This window comes from Anomaloglossus baeobatrachus, chromosome 10 (assembly GCF_048569485.1).
Source record: "Anomaloglossus baeobatrachus isolate aAnoBae1 chromosome 10, aAnoBae1.hap1, whole genome shotgun sequence".
Lineage (NCBI taxonomy): Eukaryota > Metazoa > Chordata > Amphibia > Anura > Aromobatidae > Anomaloglossus > Anomaloglossus baeobatrachus.
In genome coordinates, this window is record NC_134362.1 from 132,561,659 (window position 1) to 132,585,064 (window position 23,406).

At 48.6% G+C, this 23,406-nt stretch overlaps 1 protein-coding gene across 3 annotated transcripts in view; it reads right to left on the bottom strand.

Annotated features, from left to right (window-relative positions):
* The window catches only part of DUS2 (dihydrouridine synthase 2), a 498,816-nt gene that overhangs the window by 463,065 nt on the left and 12,345 nt on the right, over positions 1-23,406 (bottom strand). For all 3 annotated transcript variants that reach the window (XM_075325642.1, XM_075325643.1, XM_075325644.1), the window contains exon 2: positions 21,770-21,885. In XM_075325642.1, coding sequence (XP_075181757.1) covers positions 21,770-21,880 — 111 coding nt within the window. In that variant the 5' untranslated portion in view covers positions 21,881-21,885. The remainder of the gene's footprint in view (positions 1-21,769; positions 21,886-23,406) is intronic.

The following is a 23,406-nucleotide window of genomic DNA, read 5'->3' on the forward strand; positions in this document are numbered from 1 at the left end:
AACGACTGATGTCCCAAAATGTCCCACTGGAGAGCTCTGGTATGGCCTTGAGCCCACAACACTGCAGGGAGAGTAGAGGTCAGGGAGCCCAGAAGAGACATAGCCCGTCGCAGGTACATGTGCGGAACCGCCTCCGCCTGCTGCACCAGAGAGCGAATCTTCTCCACTTTGGAAGGCGGTAGACGACATTCTTGTAGGAGAGAGCCCAAAGTAAGCCCCAAAAAGACTTGCACCGTGGCCGGAAGCAACCTTGACTTCTCCCTGTTCAAAATCCAGCCGAGACTTTCCAGCTTTAAGCATACAGTCTGAAGCACGGCAGTACAATGGTTCGCTGAATCCCCTACCACGAGAAAGTTGTCGAGATACGGGATAATGAGAATTCTGTCTTCCCGCAGGTGGGCAGTGATTTCCAGGACGAGCTTCGTGAAGGTACGGGGCGCAATTGCCAGGCCAAATGGTAAGGCCCTGAACTGCAGATGATGCACTGACTCCTCGAGTATCACCGCCACCCTGAGATATTTCTGGAAGGGAGGAGCGATGGGAACATGATAATACGCATCCTTCAGATCCAGGACAGCCATATGACAATTCGGGTAGAGAGACTTGATTGTGGACTTCATTGATTCCATCTTGAAGGACAAGATCTGCAGGTGGCTGTTCAGGTCTTTGAGGTTTATGATGACCCGAAAGGAGCCGTCCGGTTTCCCGACCAAAAAGAGAGGGGAGTAAAACCCCTCTCCCCTTTCCGCCAATGGGACGTCCGTCAGGACCGCCCGGCGCAATAGGGACGTCACTTCCCCCTCCAAGGCATGTTGTTCGCTCGGGGACGTCCTCGGGGATGTCAGGAGAAAGCGCTTGGGAGGAACACTGCGGAATGGAAATGTCAGACCTGTGCGGACGATATTGAGAATCCACGGGCTCGAAGAAATACGTTCCCAGGCCGGAAGAAAGTAGGTCAATCTCCCCCCCACCTGGGGAAGGGAGTCATTGGGAAGACTTCTTGTATTGGGAAGGGCCCTTGAACAAGAACCCCTTATCATCCTTCTTACAATCCGACCAGGTACTTCTATTCCTGGGGGTGAACTTGCGGGTGAACTGCTTCTTACTTATAACCAAAGCTGATATATAGTAGGAGTAAAATTGTGAAAAACCAAAAGGAAGGTTTTTTCTAATAAAAACCTTGAAACAACGAATCCAACAAAAAGAAACCTCAGGGTGGTGTTTGCTGATCTACAAACAGCATATATTGACAACGCAAAAAGTTGGTGGGAACTACAGTCCCTGGAGCATTATATAAAAAACAATATAGTGCCTAGAGGACTGAGAATTAATTTAATCCCAGCAGAAAGAGTGAGGACACCCTTGCTCCTCAAAAGGTGGGAGGAGGAGTCTGTGGCTTCCTCACTCCGCTTTATGAATATCCTCCTAGAAACGGAGAAAAAGATTTGAGGAGACTAATAAAACTCTTACTACTCTCAGGGAAGAGGCCCTGAAATTTAATACTGACTCTGACTTCCAGATCAAAGAATTGGCATTACAAGGTGCAGTAGAAAAATATCAACAAAACTTAAAAAATCGCAAGCACAAACATTTTGTCAGAGATCTGGAGGATTTCAAACAGAGAAGGGCCTATAACCTTACGGAAGGAGGAGGTGATATATCATCCTCAGACCTTTCAGACTCTGAGAGCAGATCTAGAGAGAGAAGTCTTAATAGACCTAGGGGGGGTACTCAGTCTGCTGGACGTGGTGGGACCAGAGGATGTGGAACTCTGGGGGACAAAACCCACTATGGAAATCAGGACCAACGAGGGGTACAGGCCTCATTTTTGGAACCTTCTTCTTCATCTGGGCCCTTACCCTCACTTGCACATCAGAACAGTTTTTTAGGGATAAGTGACCCCTATCCTTTTCGGAAAAGACACAGCAGAAGGCCCAAAAAATAGTAAATAGGGGCCAAATGGACGGCCAGCAGATTGTTAATCTATCTAACTATAAACTGTCTGCTATGGAAGAGAAGGTTCTTGGCTATGATCTATGATCCCTTCATCTGGGTGAAAGACCTTGAGTTATTTCTGAGGAAACTCAGATGGAGGAAACATTTTAGACATAACGATCTTAATGAGTGCCAGAGACTGGGGATCCCTCTCAATATTCTCCCAGACGTCAGACTTTTGGCAGGCCTATCAGAGATTGATAGGACAGATGAAGGGATTGGTCCATTTACGAGTCTTAAACCAAAGAACAGGAAGATGCCTCCCCCCACTGACTGTACAAGTATTGACATCTTCTCAACATTGGTTACAAACGAGATACGAAAGATAAAACCTGGTTTAATAAGTAGTAAAAATAATCTCACACAGAGAGAAAGAGAGGCTTTATCATTACTCGACCAAAACAAGACCATAACAATAAAACCCTCCAAAAAAGGGGGCAACATTGTAATCATGGACACGGATCAATACTGTTCCATGTGCCTCCAACTATTATCTGATAAAACCACGTATGCCATTCTACCCGCAGACCCGACTCTTAAGTTTAAAACAGCCCTCAATGAAATTATACAGGAAGGTTTTGGTTTAACACTCATCTCAAAAGATGAAATGGACTTCCTAGTCCCCAAGGATGTGACCATTGCGACTTTTTACTCTACACCGAAAATCCATAAGGGTATACATACCCTGAGGGGACGGCCCATAGTGTCAGGTATTGACGCTATGGGTCAAAGCCCCAGTATCTATTTGGATAAAGTTTTGAGTAATTTTGTGAACACACAGCCCTCCTTTATCAGAGATACATCAGACTTGTTGAGCAAATTAGATGGTATACATGTTGACAATGACACCATCCTCACATCGATTGATGTTGAACAATTGTATAGTTGCATACCACACGATAACGGCATTCGAGCAGTAAAATACTATCTGGAGACAAGAGGGGTACAATATAGAGAACACAATCTCTTTATAATCAAGCTTCTTACATTTGTACTTACTCATAACTACTTTACCTTCCATAACAAGTTCTACCACCAGCTCAGGGGTACTGCAATGGGGAGCCCTTGTGCTCCCACTTTTGCAAACATGTACCTGGGCTGGTGGGAGGATGTTGTGGTATTTGGGGACGAGGATGTCACGTGGAACCCCCAGATTATTTTCTGGGGTCGTTACATAGACGACATCCTCTTCCTCTGGAAAGGGGGAGCAGCATCCTTCCTAGAGTTTGTAGCACATCTGAATAAGAACAATTTCGGACTCAAATTTAAATGTGAAGTGGGGGGCGACAAATTGCCGTTCCTAGACATCCTCCTTACCAAAAATACTGATGGCACTTTAGGAACAACAATCTATCGCAAACCAACGGCAACAAATAGTTTGCTTAGATGGGAGAGGCATCACCCTGAGACCTTACGGAGGGGGATTCCTAAGGGGCAGTTTCTCCCTCTTAGGAGAAACTGCCCCTCCCTATATGATTTCCAACAGAAGGCAAATGGCCTTAGTGATAATTTTAGGGAAAGGGGGTACCCTGAACATGTAATAAAGACAGCTTTTGAGTCCGCTTGGGGACAAAAGAGGGCTACACTATTAACTACAAATCCCAAACCTGAACAGGAACAGATTACTAGACTGATTGGTTCATATGACGACGAGAATACCAAAATTATGCACATTCTGAGACGACACTGGGGGATATTAAGATCAGACCCCGATATAAGTGATTACATTACGCCTTATCCGAGCATTACATATAGAAGAGGCAAGACCATTAAAGATCATGTAGTACACAGCCACTATGTGGCAGAAAAACCACCAGGTACATGGTTGGAAAGAAAGCCCCATGGGACCTTTAGGTGTGGATCTTGTAAATTCTGTCCCTTTATTGATCAAAGTAAAACCTTTACTAACCATCAATCGGGAAGAGTTTTCTATATTAGGGACTTTGTCAATTGCCGGACGGAGGGCTTGGTATATAGGTGCACGTGTACATGTCCGCTCAGTTACATTGGCAAGACAAGACGCCAATTACGTGTCCGCATAGGAGAACATCTAGGTGACATCACTCACAAACGTGATACACCTATAGCGAGACACGTCAATAGGTGTCATCAAGGAGATCCAAAAAGCATACGATTCCAAGGAATCGAAGTCGTCCCCATGCTAATCAGTAAAGGTAATTGGGATATTAAAATACTTCAGAGAGAGGCACGGTGGACTTTTTTACTCGATACAGTCAGTCCAAGAGGACTTAATGAGGTTCTCAGTTACACCAGTTTTATCTAGAAGCGTTAGGTGGGCCCCCTTTTTGTTTGCTATATCTGAGAGGTATTACATAAACAAGTATAGCCAGGTGAATTTTGTGTTGTCTGACAGGATATATTTCTGGTCAGAGTCATTATTTCTTTGTGCTTTTAGGTCAATGGTTCTCTTGGAGATTTTTTATCCCCCCATCCCCTTTAAAAATTGCCTCCTGTGGACTTATATTCAATCCGGCTGCAAGTATGATATCGTTCCTGGCTGGATAATATTAACACATTGATGTACCGTTAGCAGTAATATATATGGCTTAACTAAGCAATCATAAGATCTGGCCTATAAGATGTTGATAGGAGGAGTGGCTCTTTGGTAGCGGGTTATCTCACTCCCAGCGATATATACGGTATTCATTATATCAAGATACATATGTATATATATGTGTAAATTTATTAAAATGCTGCCCTGCACCTAGGTTGCAAATTGCAGGGAGCCAAAGTCCCAACATCGATAGCTATACAGAGAGGCCGGCACGTTGTAATCTACCTGGCCCAGTACAAACATGCACACGGTGGGCGATGTCAACAATGCCCCGTGACATGTCTACTGCGCATGTCTGGGAGTGACGACGATACCATGCGTTGATCAGGCAGCACGGGGAGGAATGGAGAAGCCGTATATCGGAGGTGACGTTACTAGTCACTTCCGGTCCGGCACCGTGGAACGCACCATACTGCGCATGTGCGGAAGTGACCTCCGGATTATTTCCGGTTGGTCACCATGGTGCGCAACAATGCGGCCCCATGGAGCATATATGGAAATGACATATGTAGCATTTCCGGCGCGGGATTGGGGAGCCGGGTACGGTAAGAAGTTTACTCATTTAAAAAGAGAGGGATAGATGAGGGAGGCTGTACTACATAACAGCTGGCACTATGGGACCTGCAGGACTTTGAATGCAGCCAGCTATTGTATATTGGACGACTGACCCCATTATGGGCCATTGACGTCATGCTCTGCTTACCGGTACCTTTGGATCTTTAAGGTATGCACCCCCATTATGTATTAACATTCTAAGTGCCATTTCTTTGAGAACCTATCTAGACTTTAAGACATTATAATGCATTATATTAGAGATATGTAATATCTTTTCTAGAAACAAGCCACAGATCAGTTATTCCCCTGATGAACCCCTAAGAAAAATATAGGGGGGAAACACGTCGGGATTACGGGATAGACTATTGGATGGTCCCAGCAGATAAGTTATCCCTGCTGGGAGTTTATATCTATATATAAAAATATTTTTTTTCATTTGATCTGAGATTTAATATCTATAATATGGCTGGAACATACTTATGTACGGCTGAACAGTGAATAGTGACTAATTGCACTATCTATTTTCTTTGGTGGTGGGTCTCCCGGTTGCAACTGACGAGCAACAGGGAGAAAATAGGGAGAGACGACGTGGAGCGGGGGGTACCCAACAACGTATGGCGCACCTCCGCTGGTAGGTAGGTGAAAGGGAGGGATAGATATTTAATTCCCAATCTCCTTATAAAAGCTACTGGAGTAAGAAGTGCAACTATTATAGTTGTCCATACCTTGAGAATAGTAAACAACTAGCACTATCCTCACAAATCGGATCTATCACCCTTCTACACCCACTTAAACAAATTAGTTTATATAACGACCATGTAAAAGCAATTTTGTTTTTATACTCATAGATTTTAATATTTAATTCTAATAAAGTCATTTTTTTAGGAGTTTTTTTGAACTGCTTCTTACGAAAGGACCGCTTGAAGGAGGGAAAGGACGGGGCTGGAAAGTTCTTTTTTCTGTCCCCAGCCTTCTCAAGGACATCATCCAGAACTGATCCAAAAAGAAACTCGCCCTGACAGGGAATGGAACACAGCTTAGACTTAACCTGCAGATCCCCCGGGCAACATTTCAACCATAAGGCCCGACGAGCCGCATTAGAAAGGGCCGCGGTCTTAGCAGCCAGCCGAGTAGAATCTGCCGATGCATCTGAGATGAAAGCCGCTGCTCCCTGCAGTCTGGGTAGAGAAGAAATAAGCTCGTGCCGAGGAACTTTGGTCCTCAGCTTCTCCTCTAATTCGGACAACCACAGCGCCAGAAACCGTGCCGTACATGTAGCTGCAATGGCCGGCCGGAGAGCACCTGCTGAGGACTCCCATGCGGTTTTAAGGAAGACATCCGCCTTCCGATCCATAGGGTCCTTCAAGGATCCCATGTCCTCAAAGGGAATGGAAAACATTTTTGATGCTTTAGCCACTGCCACATCCAATTTGGGTGCCCTATCCCAGTGGGAACAGGTTGCGTCCTCAAAGGGATATTTGCCCTTGAAGCCGCCTGGAAGAGAACCTCGCTTATCCGGTTTCTTCCATTCCCTGGAGATCAATGCCTGTATCTTGTCCACGACCGGGAAGGTCCTGCGCTTTCTATGCTCCAGACCCTTAAACATCACATCTTGGACTGAAGGCTGCAATTTCTCCTCAGCAATGCCCATAGTGTCCCTGACAGCTTTAATCAATTTGCTCGTGCCTTCAACTGGGAAACACTGGTGGACGTCAGCCTCACTGTCAGAGGAAGAAGACGCAGAGCCAGAAGACCCACACTCTCCCTCAGATCGACTGGACGGCGAAGCCGGGGAGGCCTGTCTATGCCGTTTACGAGGAAGCTCTTTCAGGGACTGCAGAGAACTCTGGACTTCGGACCGGATGATGGCACGGAGATCACTAGCAAACCCAGGAGTCTCATCAGAAATGGTCTACTGGATACAGTTCTGGCAGAGCCGTTTGGACCAGGACGGAGCCAGGTCCCGGTTACAGAGGGCGCATTCCCTGTTATTCGATTTGGCAGTACACTTCCGTGGTTTTTTAACCTATGCATGACAGGGACGGAGGGGAGACACAACACCCGGAAAACAATGAACAGGTACACATGCCCGAAGATCACTCACCCATAGGAGATGAAGGGTCAGTACCGGTTCTGGGGAAGGAGTCAAAGTCTTCCCTCTGGAGGCTCCTTTGCCGTCAGATGCATCTTGGGTCTGTTTAGTGGCCCGGGTGCCACGTTTGCTGGATAAACTGGCATCTGAGCCAGAGTTGCTCCTGCGACGCTCCGGTGGTTTCACCGCCTTCTTGCCAGCAGGAGGGGAGGAGGACTCACGCACCGAGTGCCGGTCCTCCTCACGGTGCCCATCTTTGTCCATATTCCTAACCCTGCTGTCAGAGCAACAAACACCTCCGTTCTGCAGGAGGACTGGAGCACTTTCCCCCAGCTCCGAGCGCCGTTTTTCAAACTGAGCGCTGTTCTCCTGCGCCTCCGGACCCACTTCCTGGGTCTGACGTCACCGCTGACGTCAGCGCATGTCAGGTGCGGCCGCCGCGCATGCGCAACGCCCGCACACAAAACCCGCCTCCAAGATGGCGGCGGCGTGCAGCACACGAGGCCGCGAGCAGCCCCGCCGCCCAGGAAGGACCGGCCGGCTGCTGTACTCACCTGCCGCCTGATGCACCGCACCCGCTCATGGACGCAACCCCCGGGGGTCCGCCATGGCGCCTCCAGGCACCCGAACGGAGCGAGGCAGGACCCGTGCCGCCGCCAGAACCGCCCGTCGTGACCGGGTAAGATCGTCCAGAAGATCCACGGCCCTTCAGGGCTGTATCCTGAGGTATCCGTCCAGGACAGGAAACCAAACTGAGGCGGCGAGAGGACAGCCCCTTTTTAACCTGAAGGTTTCCTGTCCTGGATGGGCGGATCCTCTCTCGTGGTGCCGTCATAGGGTGAGGGAAAAATTCCTTTTTCTGTCCCCAGCCTTTTCAAGAACATCGTCCAGAACCGATCCGAAAAGGAACTCACCTTGACAGGGAATGGAACACAGCTTAGACTTAACCTGTAGATCCCCCGGGCAACATTTTAACCATAAGGCCCGACGAGCCGCATTAGAAAGGGCTGCAGTCTTAGCAGCTAGTCGAGTGGAATCTGCCGATGCGTCTGATATGAAAGCCGCCGCTCCCTGCAGCCTGGGCAGAGAAGAAATAATCTCGTCCCGAGGAACCTTGGCCCTCAGCTTCTCCTCCAATTCGGAACAACCACATCGCCAGAGATCGTGCCGTACAGGTAGCTGCAATGGCAGGCCGGAGAGCACCTGCTGAGGACTCCCATGCGGTTTTAAGGAAGACATACGCCTTCCGATCCAAATTAAGGATCCCATATCCTCGAAGGGAATGGAAAACTTTTTTGATGCCTTAGCCACTGCCACATCCCACTGGGATAGGGCACCCAAATTGGAACAGGTAGCGTCCTCAAAAGGGATACTTGCGCTTGAAGCCGCCTGGAAGAGAACCCCGCTTATCCGGCTTCTTCCATTCCCTGGAGATCAACGCCTGTATCTTGTCCACCACCGGGAAAGGTCCTGCGCTTTCTATGCTCCAGACCCTTAAACATGACATCCTGGACTGAAGGCTGCTATTTCTCTTCAGTAATGCCCATAGTGTCCCTGACAGCTTTAATCAATTTGCTCGTGCCTTCTACAGGGAAACATTGGTGGACGTCAGCCTCACTGTCAGAGGAAGAGGATGCAGAACCAGAAGACCCACACTCTCCCTCGGATCGACTGGATGGCGAAACCGGGGAGGCCTGTCTATGCCGTTTACGGGGAGGTTCTTTCAGGGACTGCAGAGAACGCTGGACTTCGGACCGGATGATGGCACGAAGATCACTAGCAAACCCAGGAGTCTCATCTGAAATGGTCTGCTGGATACAGTCTTTGCAGAGCCATTTGGACCAGGACGGAGTCAGTTCCCGGTTACAGAGGGCGCATTCCCTGTTATTCGATTTGGTAGTACACTTCCGCGGTTTTTTAACCTATGCATGACAGGGACGGAGGGGAGACAACACCAGGAAAACAATGAACAACACGTACACATGCCCGAAGATCACTCACCCACTAGGAGATGAAGAGTCGGTACCGGTTCTGGGGAAGGAGCTTTCATCAAAGTCTTCCCTCTGGAGGCGCCTTTGCCGTCAGATGGTTCTCGGGTCTGTTTAGTGGCCCGGGTGCCACGTTTACTAGATAAGCTGGCATCTGAGCCAGAGTCGCTCCTGCGACGCTCCGGTGGTTTCACCACCTTTTTGCCAGCAGGAGGGGATGAGGACTCACGCACAGAGTGCCTGTCCTCCTCCCGGTGCCCATCCTTCTCCATTGCGAAGGACGTTCGCTAATACCTTCCTTAGACAGGGAGGACTGGAGCACTGTCCTCAGCTTAGAGCTCCATTTTTAAACTGAGCGCTGGAACACGTTCCCCCCCGCGCCTGTGGACCCATTTCCGGGGTCTGACGTCACCGCCGACGTCAGCGCATGTCCGGTGTGGCTGCCGCGCATGCGCAACGCCCGCACTCAAGACACACCCCCAAGATGGCGGCGGCGTGCAGCCCCGCCGCCCTGAAAGGACCAGCAGGCTGCTGTACTTACTTACCGCCCGATGCACTGCACCCGCTCATGGACGCAACCCCCCGGAGGTCCGCCATGGCGCCTCCAGGCACCCGAACGGAATGAGGCAGGAGCCGTGCCGCCACCAGAACCGCCCGTCGGTACCGGGTAAGTCTTGCTAGAAGATCCATGGCCCTCCAGGGCCGCATCCTGAGGTATCCATCCAGGACAGGAAACCAAACTAAGGCGGCGAGAGGACCGCCCCTTTTTAACCTGAAGGTTTCCTGTCCTGGATGGGCGGATTCTCTCTCGTGGTGCCGTCATAGGGTGAGGGAAAAAGAAACGACATGCACATTAATTCCGCAGCTGAAATTCCGCAGCAAAACCTGCAGGTACAAAAAAACGCAGTGTGCGCACAGCATTTTTTTATCCCCATAGGTTTTGCTAGAGAAGACCTGCAGAACTGTTCTAAACATTTTCTGCACCATTCCTTCAGTGAAATTCGCGGCAATTCCGCGGTAGAATCTGCAGCGTGCACACAGGGCCTTAAGGTTATATTTTATGTTTTGATTTTTTCCTTGGTTTATATGTACAATACTGTACCCCGTATTTGTATCAGCTGCGGCTTTTGTTTTTTCCCTCATTCTGACATGACGATGAAAGTATATCTTCCAAAACTGTAGGATCTGCCAGACCATAATGGAAGTTATTTGAAAATACAGGGACATAGTAATTTTTATTTTCTTCATTTTAACCTTTTATATAGAATAATAAGTTATTTTTACTTTAAAAGCATGAAAAGGTGATGAAAATAAAACACTAAAACTGATAAATGTGTAACAATTAACTGATACAGCATCAGACACCAAATACATTATACTCAAAAGCCAAACATTGCTGTGTTAATTTTTAATAGTCAAGCAGTTCTGGGTTATTAACACACTGGCTGCTGAAGCCTATCACTGTCCTCAGCGAGGCCAAGTGGGTACTTAAGGTGTCTATGCCTGGAGGTGAAGCGATAATGTCCCTGGCAACGCAGCTGAGCACTACAGTTAACCACTGGCTCCAACGAAACAGAGTTGGTGCTAGTGATTAGCTGCAACACTCATGTGGGTAGCCAGGGACATCGCCGCAGCAGCATAGTAAACACAGACCAGCACTGCAGCTATGATGTCCCCGACATTACAGCCAATACTGCGCAAACATATTGTCGCACAACACTGCAAAAACAGTGTTATAGAAGCCATAGGCAACAAAAGAACTTGGGTAAGAGTCTAATTGATGTTGTCAAGGGCAAAACTAATGGTTAAATGACAAAATCTAAGCAATAAGGCAGGTCTTTTAGGGTGTTTCTAATATGCAATGGCTCGCACCTAACAAAAGCAGAACTGGGAAGCACAACCTATAAATGAGTCATGGCGTCATAAGTGCCAAGGCTCATTAATGTGATAGATGAGAGGAGGCTAGCCCAGATGCCAAGATCCCCGAAGTTCTCCACAAGCACGAATTGCTGAAAATGTTTAAAGAATTATCAGGGCTACAGAACATTTTAGAAGCATAATAAACCTACCGTATTTTTCGGACTATAAGACGCACTTTCCCCCCCCCCCAAATGTTGGGGAAAAGTGGGGGGGTGCATCTTATAGTCTAAATGTGGGCGGCACGGTGACTCAGTGGTTAGCACTGCAGTCTTGCGTCGCTGGGGTCCTGGGTTCAAATCCCACCAAGGACACCATCTGCAAGGAGTTTGTATGTTCTCCCCGTGTTTGTGTGGGTTTCCTCCGGGTTCTCCGGTTTCCTCCCACACTCCAAAGACATAATGATAGGGACTTTAGATTGTGAGCCCCAATGGGGACAGTGTTCCTGATGTATGTAAAGCGCTGTGGAATATGTTAGCGCTATATATAAATAAAGATTTATTTTTATAAATGTAGGGGTGCGGGGAATGAGGGTGCTGCAGCGGAACGGATCATCGGGGGCACGAGCAGGCTGCAGCAGCGTCTGCCGTGACCACTGGGGCCCGCTCATTTCATATGCACGCCCATCCTCCCGCCCATTTCTCAGCGTTGAAGCCGGCGCTGACAGGTGGGAGGGATGATCGCATGATCACCCCTGGCAGCTACAGCCTGGAGTGATCATGTGGCTGTATTCATTGCCCCCCGCGTATCATCATCGGCACAGGGTGCAGTGAATCAGTATACTCACCGTTCCCCTGCAGCACTGTGATCTCCTCCTGTCTGTGCCGGCTACGTCATTGCTGTGCGCACGTGTCCACACACAGCCGCGGCCGGCACAGACAGGAAGACATCGCGATGCTGCAGGGATCATGGCTGGCTCCAGACAGGTCAGCGACACTGCTGCCGGCACAGACAGGAGGAGGAGCGATGCTGCAGGGAGCGAGGAAAGGGGAGTATAAACGTTTATTTTTTTTTTTGGGTGCCACAGGATGCAGGACATATAGCAGGATGGGGGTATATATAGCAGGATGGGGATACATAGCAGAATGGCTAGGGGTATATAGCAGGATAAGGGCATATACCTGGATGGCAGTATATAGCAGGATAGGGGTATATTACAGGATGATGACATATCAGGATGGGGGTATATAGCAGGATGGGAGCACATACCAGGATGGGGGTGTGGAGACACGAGGTCAGTGGGTGCTCTCGTCCGCTGGCCCGGCCGCCTTTAGAAAGACAGGATGGCCCAGGGCTCATCCCAACTGAACGCCGACCTCCTTAACCGTGTTCCGAACACTACTCAGACAACACAGGGTGAGGGAATCACAATAGTAATTAATAATAATTAACCCCTTCACGACCATGGACGGAAAGATCCGTCCTTGTGCCCTGGGCCTTAACGACCAAGGACGGATCTTTCCGTCATGGCGGAATCGCGGCACCGGATCCTCCAGTGACTGCAATATGTTAACATAAACCGCAGATTCGGGGAGGAGGGGACCTGTTCCTGACCTTAGGAGGGGTGGTGCCTCCTCCCCGGACCTACGGAGGCTGTGATTGGCTGACGAACGCCGCTCAACCAATCACAGCCACTGTAATGTTCCAGCCATTTAAAATGACTGAAACATTGAAATCCAGCCCTGGCCAGTGCAGCTGTAGCACTGGCCATTGGCTGGAGCTGGGTGACCTTACTGGATCACCCTCCCCCAGCTCCAGTAGCTCTGATTGGAGAGATCGGCCTTGTGACCGATTTCTCCAATCACAGTGGACCTGTTGCCGGTGACCGTCCCCATCAGCTTCACTTGTCGTCCCTGCAGCACGCCAGCACACTGAGCACAGTGAGTGTACACAGTGCAATGGCAGGGCGACAAGCTCCAGTCCCATGCTGTTATGAGACCGGAGCATGAGACCCGGAAGTTGCCGCGCTGCCATTGCACTGTATGAAACCGGCGAAAAGCGTCCCGATCCGACGCCGCTGCCCTCCGCGATCTGCCACCTGTCTCCCCGATCTCCTGCCCGCACCCTCACCCCCACACCTCCCGATCCGCTGCCGCCGCCGCCGCCCTCCATCTGCCACAGTGCCACCGCTCCCCCCAATCTGCTGCCCGGCCCCTCACCCCTCGTGATCGTTGCCCGGCCCCTCACCTCCGTGATGTGCTGCACGATCCCTGTCCTCCTCCATCTGTCATAGTGCCACCGCTCCCTCCGATCTGCTGCACGGCCCCTCCCCCTCGTGATCGGTGCCCGCCCCCTCCCCTCCGTGATGTGCTGCACGATCCCTGTCCTCCTCCATCTGTCATAGTGACACCGCTCCCTCCGATCTGCTGCCCGGCCCCTCCCCCTCATGATCGTTGCCCGCCTCCTCACCTCCGTGATGTGCTGCACGATCCCTGTCCTCCTCCATCTGTCATAGTGCCACCGCTCCCTCCGATCTGCTGCCCGGCCCCTCCCCCTCGTGATCGGTGCCCGCCCCCTCCCCTCCGTGATGTGCTGCTCGCCCCCTCCCCTACGTGATGTGCTGATAACAGAGACAATTGTAGAAAAGGGTTTCTATACCACGCCAATGATCACAAGTCAGGATGTCGGATTGATGTGGCTTTATTGTAGCATAGGTCTACGCGTTTCAGGAGCTCTGCTCCCTTCCTCAGGACCATAGAAACAACATCAAATCTACCGTAGTAGACACAAGTATACATTAAATAGATCAAGTGACGTCAGAGTACCGCCCCGTATAGAAAAAACAGGCCGTTGTTGCCCTGTGCCTATAAGGGTAAGACCCTATTGCGCTTTCTTTTCCACAGCTCCTCTTCTTACTACGTGATGTGCTGCACGATCCCCCCACCTCTCACCCCCGTGGTCAGCTACCCGCCCCCTCCCCTGTCACCGCCGTGATGTGTGCTCCCACACCTGTCACCGCCATGATGTGTGCTCCCTCCCCTGTCACCGCCGTGATGTGTGCTCCCTCCCCTGTCACCGCCGTGATGTGCGCTCCCTCCCCTGTCACCGCCGTGATGTGCGCTCCCTCCCCTGTCACCGCCGTGATGTGCGCTCCCTCCCCTGTCACCGCCGTGATGTGCGCTCCCTCACCTGTCACCGCCGTGATGTGTGCTCCCACACCTGTCACCGCCGTGATGTGTGCTACCTCCCCTGTCACCACCGTTATGTGCGCTCCCTCCCCTGTCACCGCCGTGATGTGCGCTCCCTCCCCTGTCACCGCCGTGATGTGCGCTCCCTCCCCTGTCCCCGCCGTGATGTGTGCTCCCTCCCCTGTCACCGCCGTGATCTGTGCTCCCTCCCCTGTCACCCCCGTGATCTGTGCTCCCTCCCCTGTCACCCCCGTGATCTGTGCTCCCTCCCGTCACCCCCGTGATCTGTGCTCCTCACCTGTCACCCCCGTGATCTGTGCTCCCTCACCTGTCACCCCCGTGATCTGTGCTCCCTCACCTGTCACCCCCGTGATCTGTGCTCACTCACCTGTCACCCCCGTGATCTGTGCTCCCTCACCTGTCACCCCCGTGATCTGCTGTCCGCTCTCCCTCCACCTCTCACCCCCGTGATCTGCGCTCTGCTCACCTGTCTCCCCCGTGATCTGCGCTCCCTCAGCTCTCACCCCCGTGATCTGTGCTCTGCTCACCTGTCTCCCCCGTGATCTGCGCTGCGCTCCCTCTCCCACCTCTCACCCTCCCCGATCTGCTGCCTCCTTCATCTCCTGTGATCCTGCTGCCTAGATCCATCTTGTAGGGTAACTATCCCCAATCTCACCTCCCACTCCCCTTCCCTGCCATCCCCCCTTCCCCCCATCCTCTGCCGCTCCTGCATCCACTGCACCCTCTCCCATCCGCCCCCACCCTATCCCAGCCGCCGCCGTCTCACATTCACAGATGCTCCCTTTATATGCCGCTGCCCCCCCATCTGCCGCCGCCCAATCTGCCGCCCCCCAATCTGCCGCTGTTCTGATCCATCCTGTAAGTATTGTTTGTGGCTCTTTTCTAACTATTCCCAATCGCATCTTCCACTCCCTCCCCCCCCCTCCTCCCCCACCTGCCTGCCGCCAAGTGCTGATCAGCTACGTGATTGGCTGATCAGGTACGTAATTGTTGCTCTAGTTTTTGCTTTTTTTTGTGCACCCCAAATAAAAAAAACAAAACAAAACATGTACAATTAGGTACCTGATCAGCAATCGTCCTGCAGTCGTACTCGACTTTGGACATGACTTCTTTTTTTCCATCCCACCTAGTCCACCCCCCCCTTTTTTGCAGAACATTTGTGCGTGCGCCCTATTGCGTGCGCCATGGGGGTTTAGTTTCCAAAATGGGGTCACATGTGGGGGAGCTCCACTGTTTTGGCACCTCAGGGAGTCTCCAAACACAACATGGAATACGCTAATTATCCCAGACAATTTTGCATTTGAAAAGTCAAATGACGCTCCTTGCATTCTGAGCCCTGCTGTGCGCCCAAACATTTGATTTCCACCACATATGAGGTGTCTATGTACTCAGGAGAAATTGCACAATACATTTTATGGTGCAATTTTTCCTGATACCCTTGTGAAAAAAAAAGCTACCTGGTTGAAGTAACAATTTTGTGGTAAATTTTTTTTTTATTTGCACGGCTCAACTCTTAACTTTTGTGAAGCCCCCAGAGGTTCAAAGTGCTCAATAAACATCTAGATAAATGCCATGAGGTGTCTAGTTTCCAAAATGGGGTCACATATGGGGGAGCTCCACTGTTTCGGCACCTCAGGGGCTCTCCAAACGCAACATGGTGCGGCTAACGATTCTAGCAAATTTTCTGTTCAAAAAGTCAAATGGCGCTCCTTCCCTTCCGAGTCCTGCCGTGCGCCCAAACAGTGTTTTTTCGCCACATATGAGGTATCTGCGTGCTCAGAAGAAATTGCTCAACAAATTTTGGGGGTTCATTTAATCCTACTACCCTTCTGAATATGCAATATTTGAGGCTAAATTAACATTTTTGTTGCAAAAAGTAAAATGTTCATTTTTTCCTTCCACATTGCTTTAGTTACTGTGAAGCACCTGAAGGGTTAATAACCTTCTTGAATGTGGTTTTGAGTAGCCTGAGGGGTGCCGTTTTTGGAATGGTGTCACTTTTGGGTGTTCTGTGTCATGTAGACCTCTCAAAATCACTTCAAATGTGATGTGGTCCCTAAAAAATGTGGCTTTGTAAATTTTGTTGTAAAAATGAGAAATTGCTCATAAACTTTGAACCCCTCTAACTTCCTTAAATTATTTTTTTTTTTTCCCCAAATTGTTCTGATGTAAAGTAGACATGTGGGAAATGTTATTTATTATTTTGTGTCATATGTCTCGTTGGTTTTAGAGCATAAAAATTAAAAGTTTGAAAATTACAAAATTTTCAAAATTTTCGCGAAATTTCCGTTTTTTTCACAAAGAAACGCAAAAAATATCGGCCTAAATTTACCACTAACATGAAGCCCAATATGACACGAGAAAACAATCTCAGAATCACCGGGATCCGTTGAAGCGTTCCAGAGTTATAACCTCATAAAGTGACACTGGTCAAAATTGCAAAAAAATGGCCTGGTCTTTAGGGTCAAAATAGGCTTGGGGCTGAAGGGGTTAATAATTTTATTCATTTATATAGCGCTATTAATTCCACAGCGCTTTACATACATTGGCAACACTGTCCCCATTGGGGCTCACAATCTAAATTCCCTATCTGTATGTCTTTGAAATGTGGGAGGAAACTGGAGAACCCAGAGGAAACCCATGCAAACACAGGGAGAACATACAAACTCCTTGCAGATAGTGTCCTTGGTGGGATTTGAACCCAGGACTCCAGCGCTGCAAGACAGCAGTGCTAACCACTGAGCCACTGTGCCGCCCGTAAGTAAGACTTTATTGGATCCCCAAACAATTAACGGCACATAACACAACCAGCAACACACACAAATGTAACAGGCAACAGAGTCTTCCGCTGGCTCACCAGGGATTAGAATGTCCGTGCCTCAGAGCTTACAGGGCTACTTATTCCAATCCAGCAGCACCCCGCTTTCGGCGGGCACCCACCGAGACTGGAATAACGCCAGATTTAGGAAGCTGGTTGAGGTCTGCAAAGTCTGTAACCAGGTGACTGGATTGTCCCAACCTGGGTTTCTTCCTTAAGTAGACTCTGGTATGATCATATAATCCTGGCAGCCAGAGTTGAAATCCCTAGACTGCGGTTATGGTCTCCAATCGGAATCGAAGTCCCTAGATTGAAGCTATGTAGCCAAGCGATCCTCTAGTCGTAGCCAAAGTCCCTAGACCGATTCCACAAAGCATCCTGGTTCTGATCCCCTAGCTAGCTCCAAAGAGCTTAGACTGGATCATGCAACATCCATCAACAACTGGTGACTTAACCCTTTCACGACCGGCCGATTTTTCGCTTTCCGTTTTTTTTTTTCGCCATTCTTTTTCTGAGAGACGTAACTTTTTTATTTTTCAGTCAATATGGTCATGTGAGGGCTCATTTTTTGCGGAACGAGCTGTACTTTTAAATGAAACCATCAGTTTTACCATATTGTGTACTAGAAAATGGCAAAAAAATTCCAAATGCTGAAAAATTGCAAAAAAAGTGCGATAGCACTATGGTTTTTGAGATATTTTATTCACTGTGTTCACTATATGGTAAAACTGATGTGTGGGTGTGATGCCTCAGGTCAGTGCGAGTTCGTAGACACCAAACATGTATAGGTTTACTTTTATATAAGGGGTTAAAAAAAAATCGGAAGTTTGTCCGAAAAAAGTGGCGCACGTTTTACGCCATATTCCGTGACCCGTAGCGTTCTCATTTTTCGGGATCTTAGGCTCAATGACGGCTTATTTTTTGCGTCTCGAGCTGACGTTTTTAACGGTACCATTTTTGCGCAGATGCTACGTTTTCATCGCCTCTTATTGCATTTTGCGCAAAAGTTGTGGCGACAAAAAAACGTCGTTTTGGCGTTTGGAATTTTTTTGCCGCTACGCCGTTTACTGATCAGATTAATTGATTTTATATTTTGATAGATCGGGCGTTTCTGAACGCGGCGATACCAAATGTGTGTATATTTTTTATTTTTTTAACCCTTTAATTTTCAATGGGGCGAATGGGGGGTGATTTGAACTTTTAGGTTTTTTTGTTTTTTTTTAATTTTTTAAAACTTATTTTTTTACTTTTTTTTTTTATTTTACTAGTCCCCCTAGGGGGCTATTGCGATCAGCATTCCGATCGCTCTGCAGTATCTGCTGATCACAGCTGGAAGGCTGTAAACAGCAGATACGCTGTCTTTCTCTTTTGCTGTGCCCCGGGCACAGCGAAAGTGAAACCAATTCATGTGTAGTACAGGAGTCATCACATGACCCTGTACTACCATGACAACTATCGGGAGTCACGTGATCGCGTCACGTGACTTCCGGTTTCGGCGGTAAGTAAAACTTTACCGCGATTGCGCTTATAATGGCGCTGTCATGTATTGACAGCGCCATATAAGGGGTTAATCGGCACGAGCAGATAACGATTCTGCTCGTGCCTAGCAGGCACACATCTCAGCTGTGAAAATCAGCTGAGATGTGTGCCGATCGCGGCATGCTGCTGCCGGAGGACCGCGGGCAGTAAGATTATGTCATTTAGGACGTAATTTTACGGCCCGCGGTCGTTAAGGGGTTAAAGAAGTCCCTTTTATAGCCATAGCCTTCCCTTCGGATATACTGTGCCCTTATCGGATTGGTTGTACAAGGTTGCTTCTCTTATTGGATGAATTTCAAGCTATATTCAAATATCCAGAGACAAGGGTGAGACAGGTAATTCCATCACATCTAGGAATTCACTTAGGGTACCTTCACACTTAGCGATGCAGCAGCGATCCGACCAGCGATCTGACCTGGTCAGGATCGCTGCTGCATCGCTACATGGTCGCTGGTGAGCTGTCAAACAGGCAGATCTCACCAGCGACCAGTGAACAGCCTCCAGCCAGCAGCGACGTGCAAGCGACGCTGCGCTTGCACGGAGCCGCCGTCTGGAAGCTGCGGAGACTGGTAACTAAGGTAAACATCGGGTATGGTTACCCGATGTTTACATTAGTTACCAGCGCACACCGCTTAGCTGTGTGTGTGCAGGGAGCAGGGAGCCGCGCACACTGAGCGCTGGCTCCTTGCTCTCCTAGCTACAGTACACATCGGGTTAATTAACCCGATGTGTAATGCAGCTACATGTGCAGAGAGCAGGGAGTCGCGCACACTGCTTAGCGCTGGCTCCTTGCTCTCCTAGCTGCTGTACACATCGGGTTAATTAACCCGATGTGTACAGCAGCTACATGTGCAGAGAGCCGGAGCCGGCAGCACAGGCAGCGTGAGAGCTGCAGAGGCTGGTAACTAAGGTAAATATCGGGTAACCACCTTGGTTACCCGATGTTTATCTTGGTTACAAGCTTACCGCAGCTGCCAGACGCCGGCTCCTGCTCCCTGCTCGCTTCATTTGTCGCTCTCTCGCTGTCACACACAGCGATCTGTGTGTCACAGTGGGAGAGCGCCTTTGAAGAAAACGAACCAGGGCTGTGTCTAACGAGCAGCGATCTCTCAGCAGGGGCCAGATCGCTGCTCATTGTCACACACAGCGAGATCGCTAATGAGGTCACTGCTGCGTCACAAAAAGCGTGACTCAGCAGCGATCTCGGCAGTGAGCTCCCTGTGTGTGAAGCACCCCTAAGTCATACAATGGGAAGTTCGCATAATTGAGTTATCTGGGTGTCTGGCCTTCAGTGGCCAAAACAATTACATGAGTCAACAAAAACTTCAATACTAAACTCCCAAGAGTCTTGTAGAACAATGAGGGATTATCCCCCATCTATAAACAAACTGTCTTCATGTCTGGCTGAATGGTAAGAAACTTTAACCCATGAGAGTCCATGTCGTCACAGGGGGTATATAGCAGAATGAGGGTATATAGCAGGATGGTGGTATATAGCAGGATGGGAGCACATACCAGGATGGGGGTATATAGCAGGATGGGAGCACATACCAGGATGGGGGTATATAGCAGGATGGGAGCACATACCAGGATGGGGGTATATAGCAGGATGCCAGTATATAGCAGGATGGCAGTATATAGCAGGATGGATGGGGGTATATAGCAGGATGGGAGCACATACCAGGATGGGGGTAAATACCAGGATGTGGCCATATGCCAGGATGGGTTATATAGAAGGATGCGGCCAATGGCCATATACCAGGATGGGGGTATATAGCAGGATGCGGCCATATGCCAGGATGGGTTATATAGCAGGACAGGATGCGGCCATATGCCAGGATGGGGTATATAGAAGGATGCGGCCATATACCAGGATGGGGGTATATAGCAGGATGCGGCCATATGCCAGGATGGGGTATATAGCATGATGCAGCCATATGCCTGGATGGGGTATATAGCATGATGGGAGCACATACCAGGATGGCAGTATATAGCAGGATGGGGGCTATACCAGGATGAGGGACATATATATACACAAGGCAGGAGGATCATTACCAGGTTGGAGTACCTTAGTAGAGAATTTAGGGACATTGCCCCCATAATAGTGTCAGCAGCAGATCCTTGCCTCATAAGTGTGTCATGACCACATTTTTTGCTTAACATTGTATTTTCCTATTTTCCTTTTCTCAAACCAGGGTGCGTCTTATGGTCTGGTGCGTCTTATAGTCCGAAAAATACAGTAAACAGATCTACTAAATAGGTATACTCACACATATTGGGTGTATTTGCAGTCCCCTCTTCTACCCATGGACTTTGACACTTCTGATTCATGAGCATGACAGAGCTCCAGCAGTAAGCTCCAAAATCACATTACTCAGCGATACAGGCTGATCGCACCCAGTCCACACATTGAGTCCCAGAACTGCCTACTACCTGGGACAATGCATCCTTAATGCACAGGTGCCTTCAGTAATGTGTACGTGCCCACAACACATATATAAGATGCCCAAACTATGGTAAGGTCTGAAAAATGCCTGGTATTTAGAAGCAGCACATGCATTCTGAATTTCCATAGCTGAAGCGAGACTTCTAGCACCTTGTAGTTTATGGTATTGTGTAGATCAGTCAGAGTGCCCATACTGACCCAAGTACATGACTGAAAGCAAATATAATGAACAACAGAGCCGTGGCACAACATAAGAGGGTGGCTGAGCTGATGAATGACACATACTTGTACATCATACAGTGATGTATTCGCCTCTTACGTGGCACCAGGTTGTACTATGGTAAGGATACAAGTCGGTTGAGGCAGTATGATGCATTTCACAATGGTCTGCTGGGAAAGCATGGGTCCTGGTATTCATTCGGATATTAAATTGACACTTATGTACCTAATAATAATTGCAGACCAAGTATACCCCTTCATAAGATTGGTATTCCCCAATGGTGGCTTTAAGGTGTTTTCTTGCAGAATGTTTTGTCACGCATACAAACCAATCAACCAACTTTTGGATAGTCAAACCTGTTTGGGGACCAACACAATATTACACAGGTAATTTTAACATTATGGATTGTGTGCGTGTTTATATAGGAGTAGACGCATATCAAATGGTTATCAATGGCTCCTGAAGATTTGCATACCTCACAGTATACAATGTCCGCACCATAATCTAAAGCAAGTAGTCGCATTGGTAATGTGCCCACACGGACCATAGGAGCCAGGATGACTTTATCACAGAATGAGAGAACCATTGTTCCTAAGACAAAGAACAAAAACACAATATGGTCATATATTGCTTTGATTACTTACTTTTCAAAGGGAATGTGTCAGAAGGTTTTTGGTACCTCTTCTGAGAGCAGCATGATGTAGGCAAAGAGATCCTGAATCCAACGATCTATCAAATAGATTACTGGCTGCAGCGGTTCTGACACAATCAGAATTTTTAGCTTAAGCCATGTAGCAGAGTCCAGAGGGCCGTCACCGGCCGCACCAGGCTCTCTATAGAGATTGTACATACAGTGAGGTGTCAATCAGTGGAGGGGGTGTGCAGGGCTGCCATGCCAGTGACTTTGCAATGATAAGGGTCCTGGAGCTTAAACAAATATAGCAAATAAATAACAAATTGGACTGTGAAAACACAGGCATTCCTAAATTTTTCGTGTTAACCCTTGCAGCTTGCTGTCTTTAGCTCACATGGCAAAAACCTGCTGACAGATTCCCTTTTTAATATGCACAAATTTAACACATAATTAAAGGTTACAGATTACATCTAAAAATGCTATTTACCTGCAGATGTAGTGGTAATCTCCAGGCAAATTGTGTTCTAATCATGTCTGGAAGTGTAACTAGCACAGTGGCTACCAGGAGGAAATGAAGTTATAGTCTCCCTTCACCCTCCCTGCACCTTTATTTATACGGACAGCCTGCTCTGCAGTGGTTGGTGCCTACTAAAGCAGACAACCAATGAACTGACCCTGATCCCACAGAGGAGCTGATGTTGCACAAAATGTTTTTGTTTTTTAAATGAAAGGCTTTTTTTTCTTTTTTAATTTAAAGGCTTCATGTATGTGAAAATGTGCAAATAGCAAAGTCGAATGCGCTCCCTGTCAAATCAGCTCACATGAACGCTGCAGCTAATCACTGGCCACTGTGGTGATGCAGCTGAAGCTAGCAACAGATTGCTAAGCCCGGTGATTGACTGCAGCAGTCACATGATGTAATGTCATTGCTGCAGCAATATCAACAAAGACAGCGGACAGCTGTGAACAGGCGGGTAATTACATATGACTTTTTTTTCACATACTGGATGTCTATGGGTTTAAAAAACGTAAGCCAAAAAAAAGAGAATTTTGTTTACTTACCGTAAATTCCTTTTCTTCAAGCTCCTATTGGGAGACCCAGACAATTGGGTGTATAGCTTCTGCCTCTGGAGGCCACACAAAGTATTACACTTTAAAAAGTGTAACCCCTCCCCTCTGCCTATACACCCTCCCGTGCATCACGGGCTCCTCAGTTTTGGTGCAAAAGCAGGAAGGAGAAAACTTATAAATTGGTCTAGGGTAAATTCAATCCGAAGGATGTTCGGAGAACTGAAGACCATAAACCAAAAGAACAATTCAACATGAACAACATGTGTACACAAAAGAACAACCAGCCCAAAGGGCACAGGGGCGGGTGCTGGGTCTCCCAATAGGAGCTAGAAGAAAAGGAATTTACGGTAAGTAAACAAAATTCCCTTCTTCTTTGTCGCTCCATTGGGAGACCCAGACAATTGGGA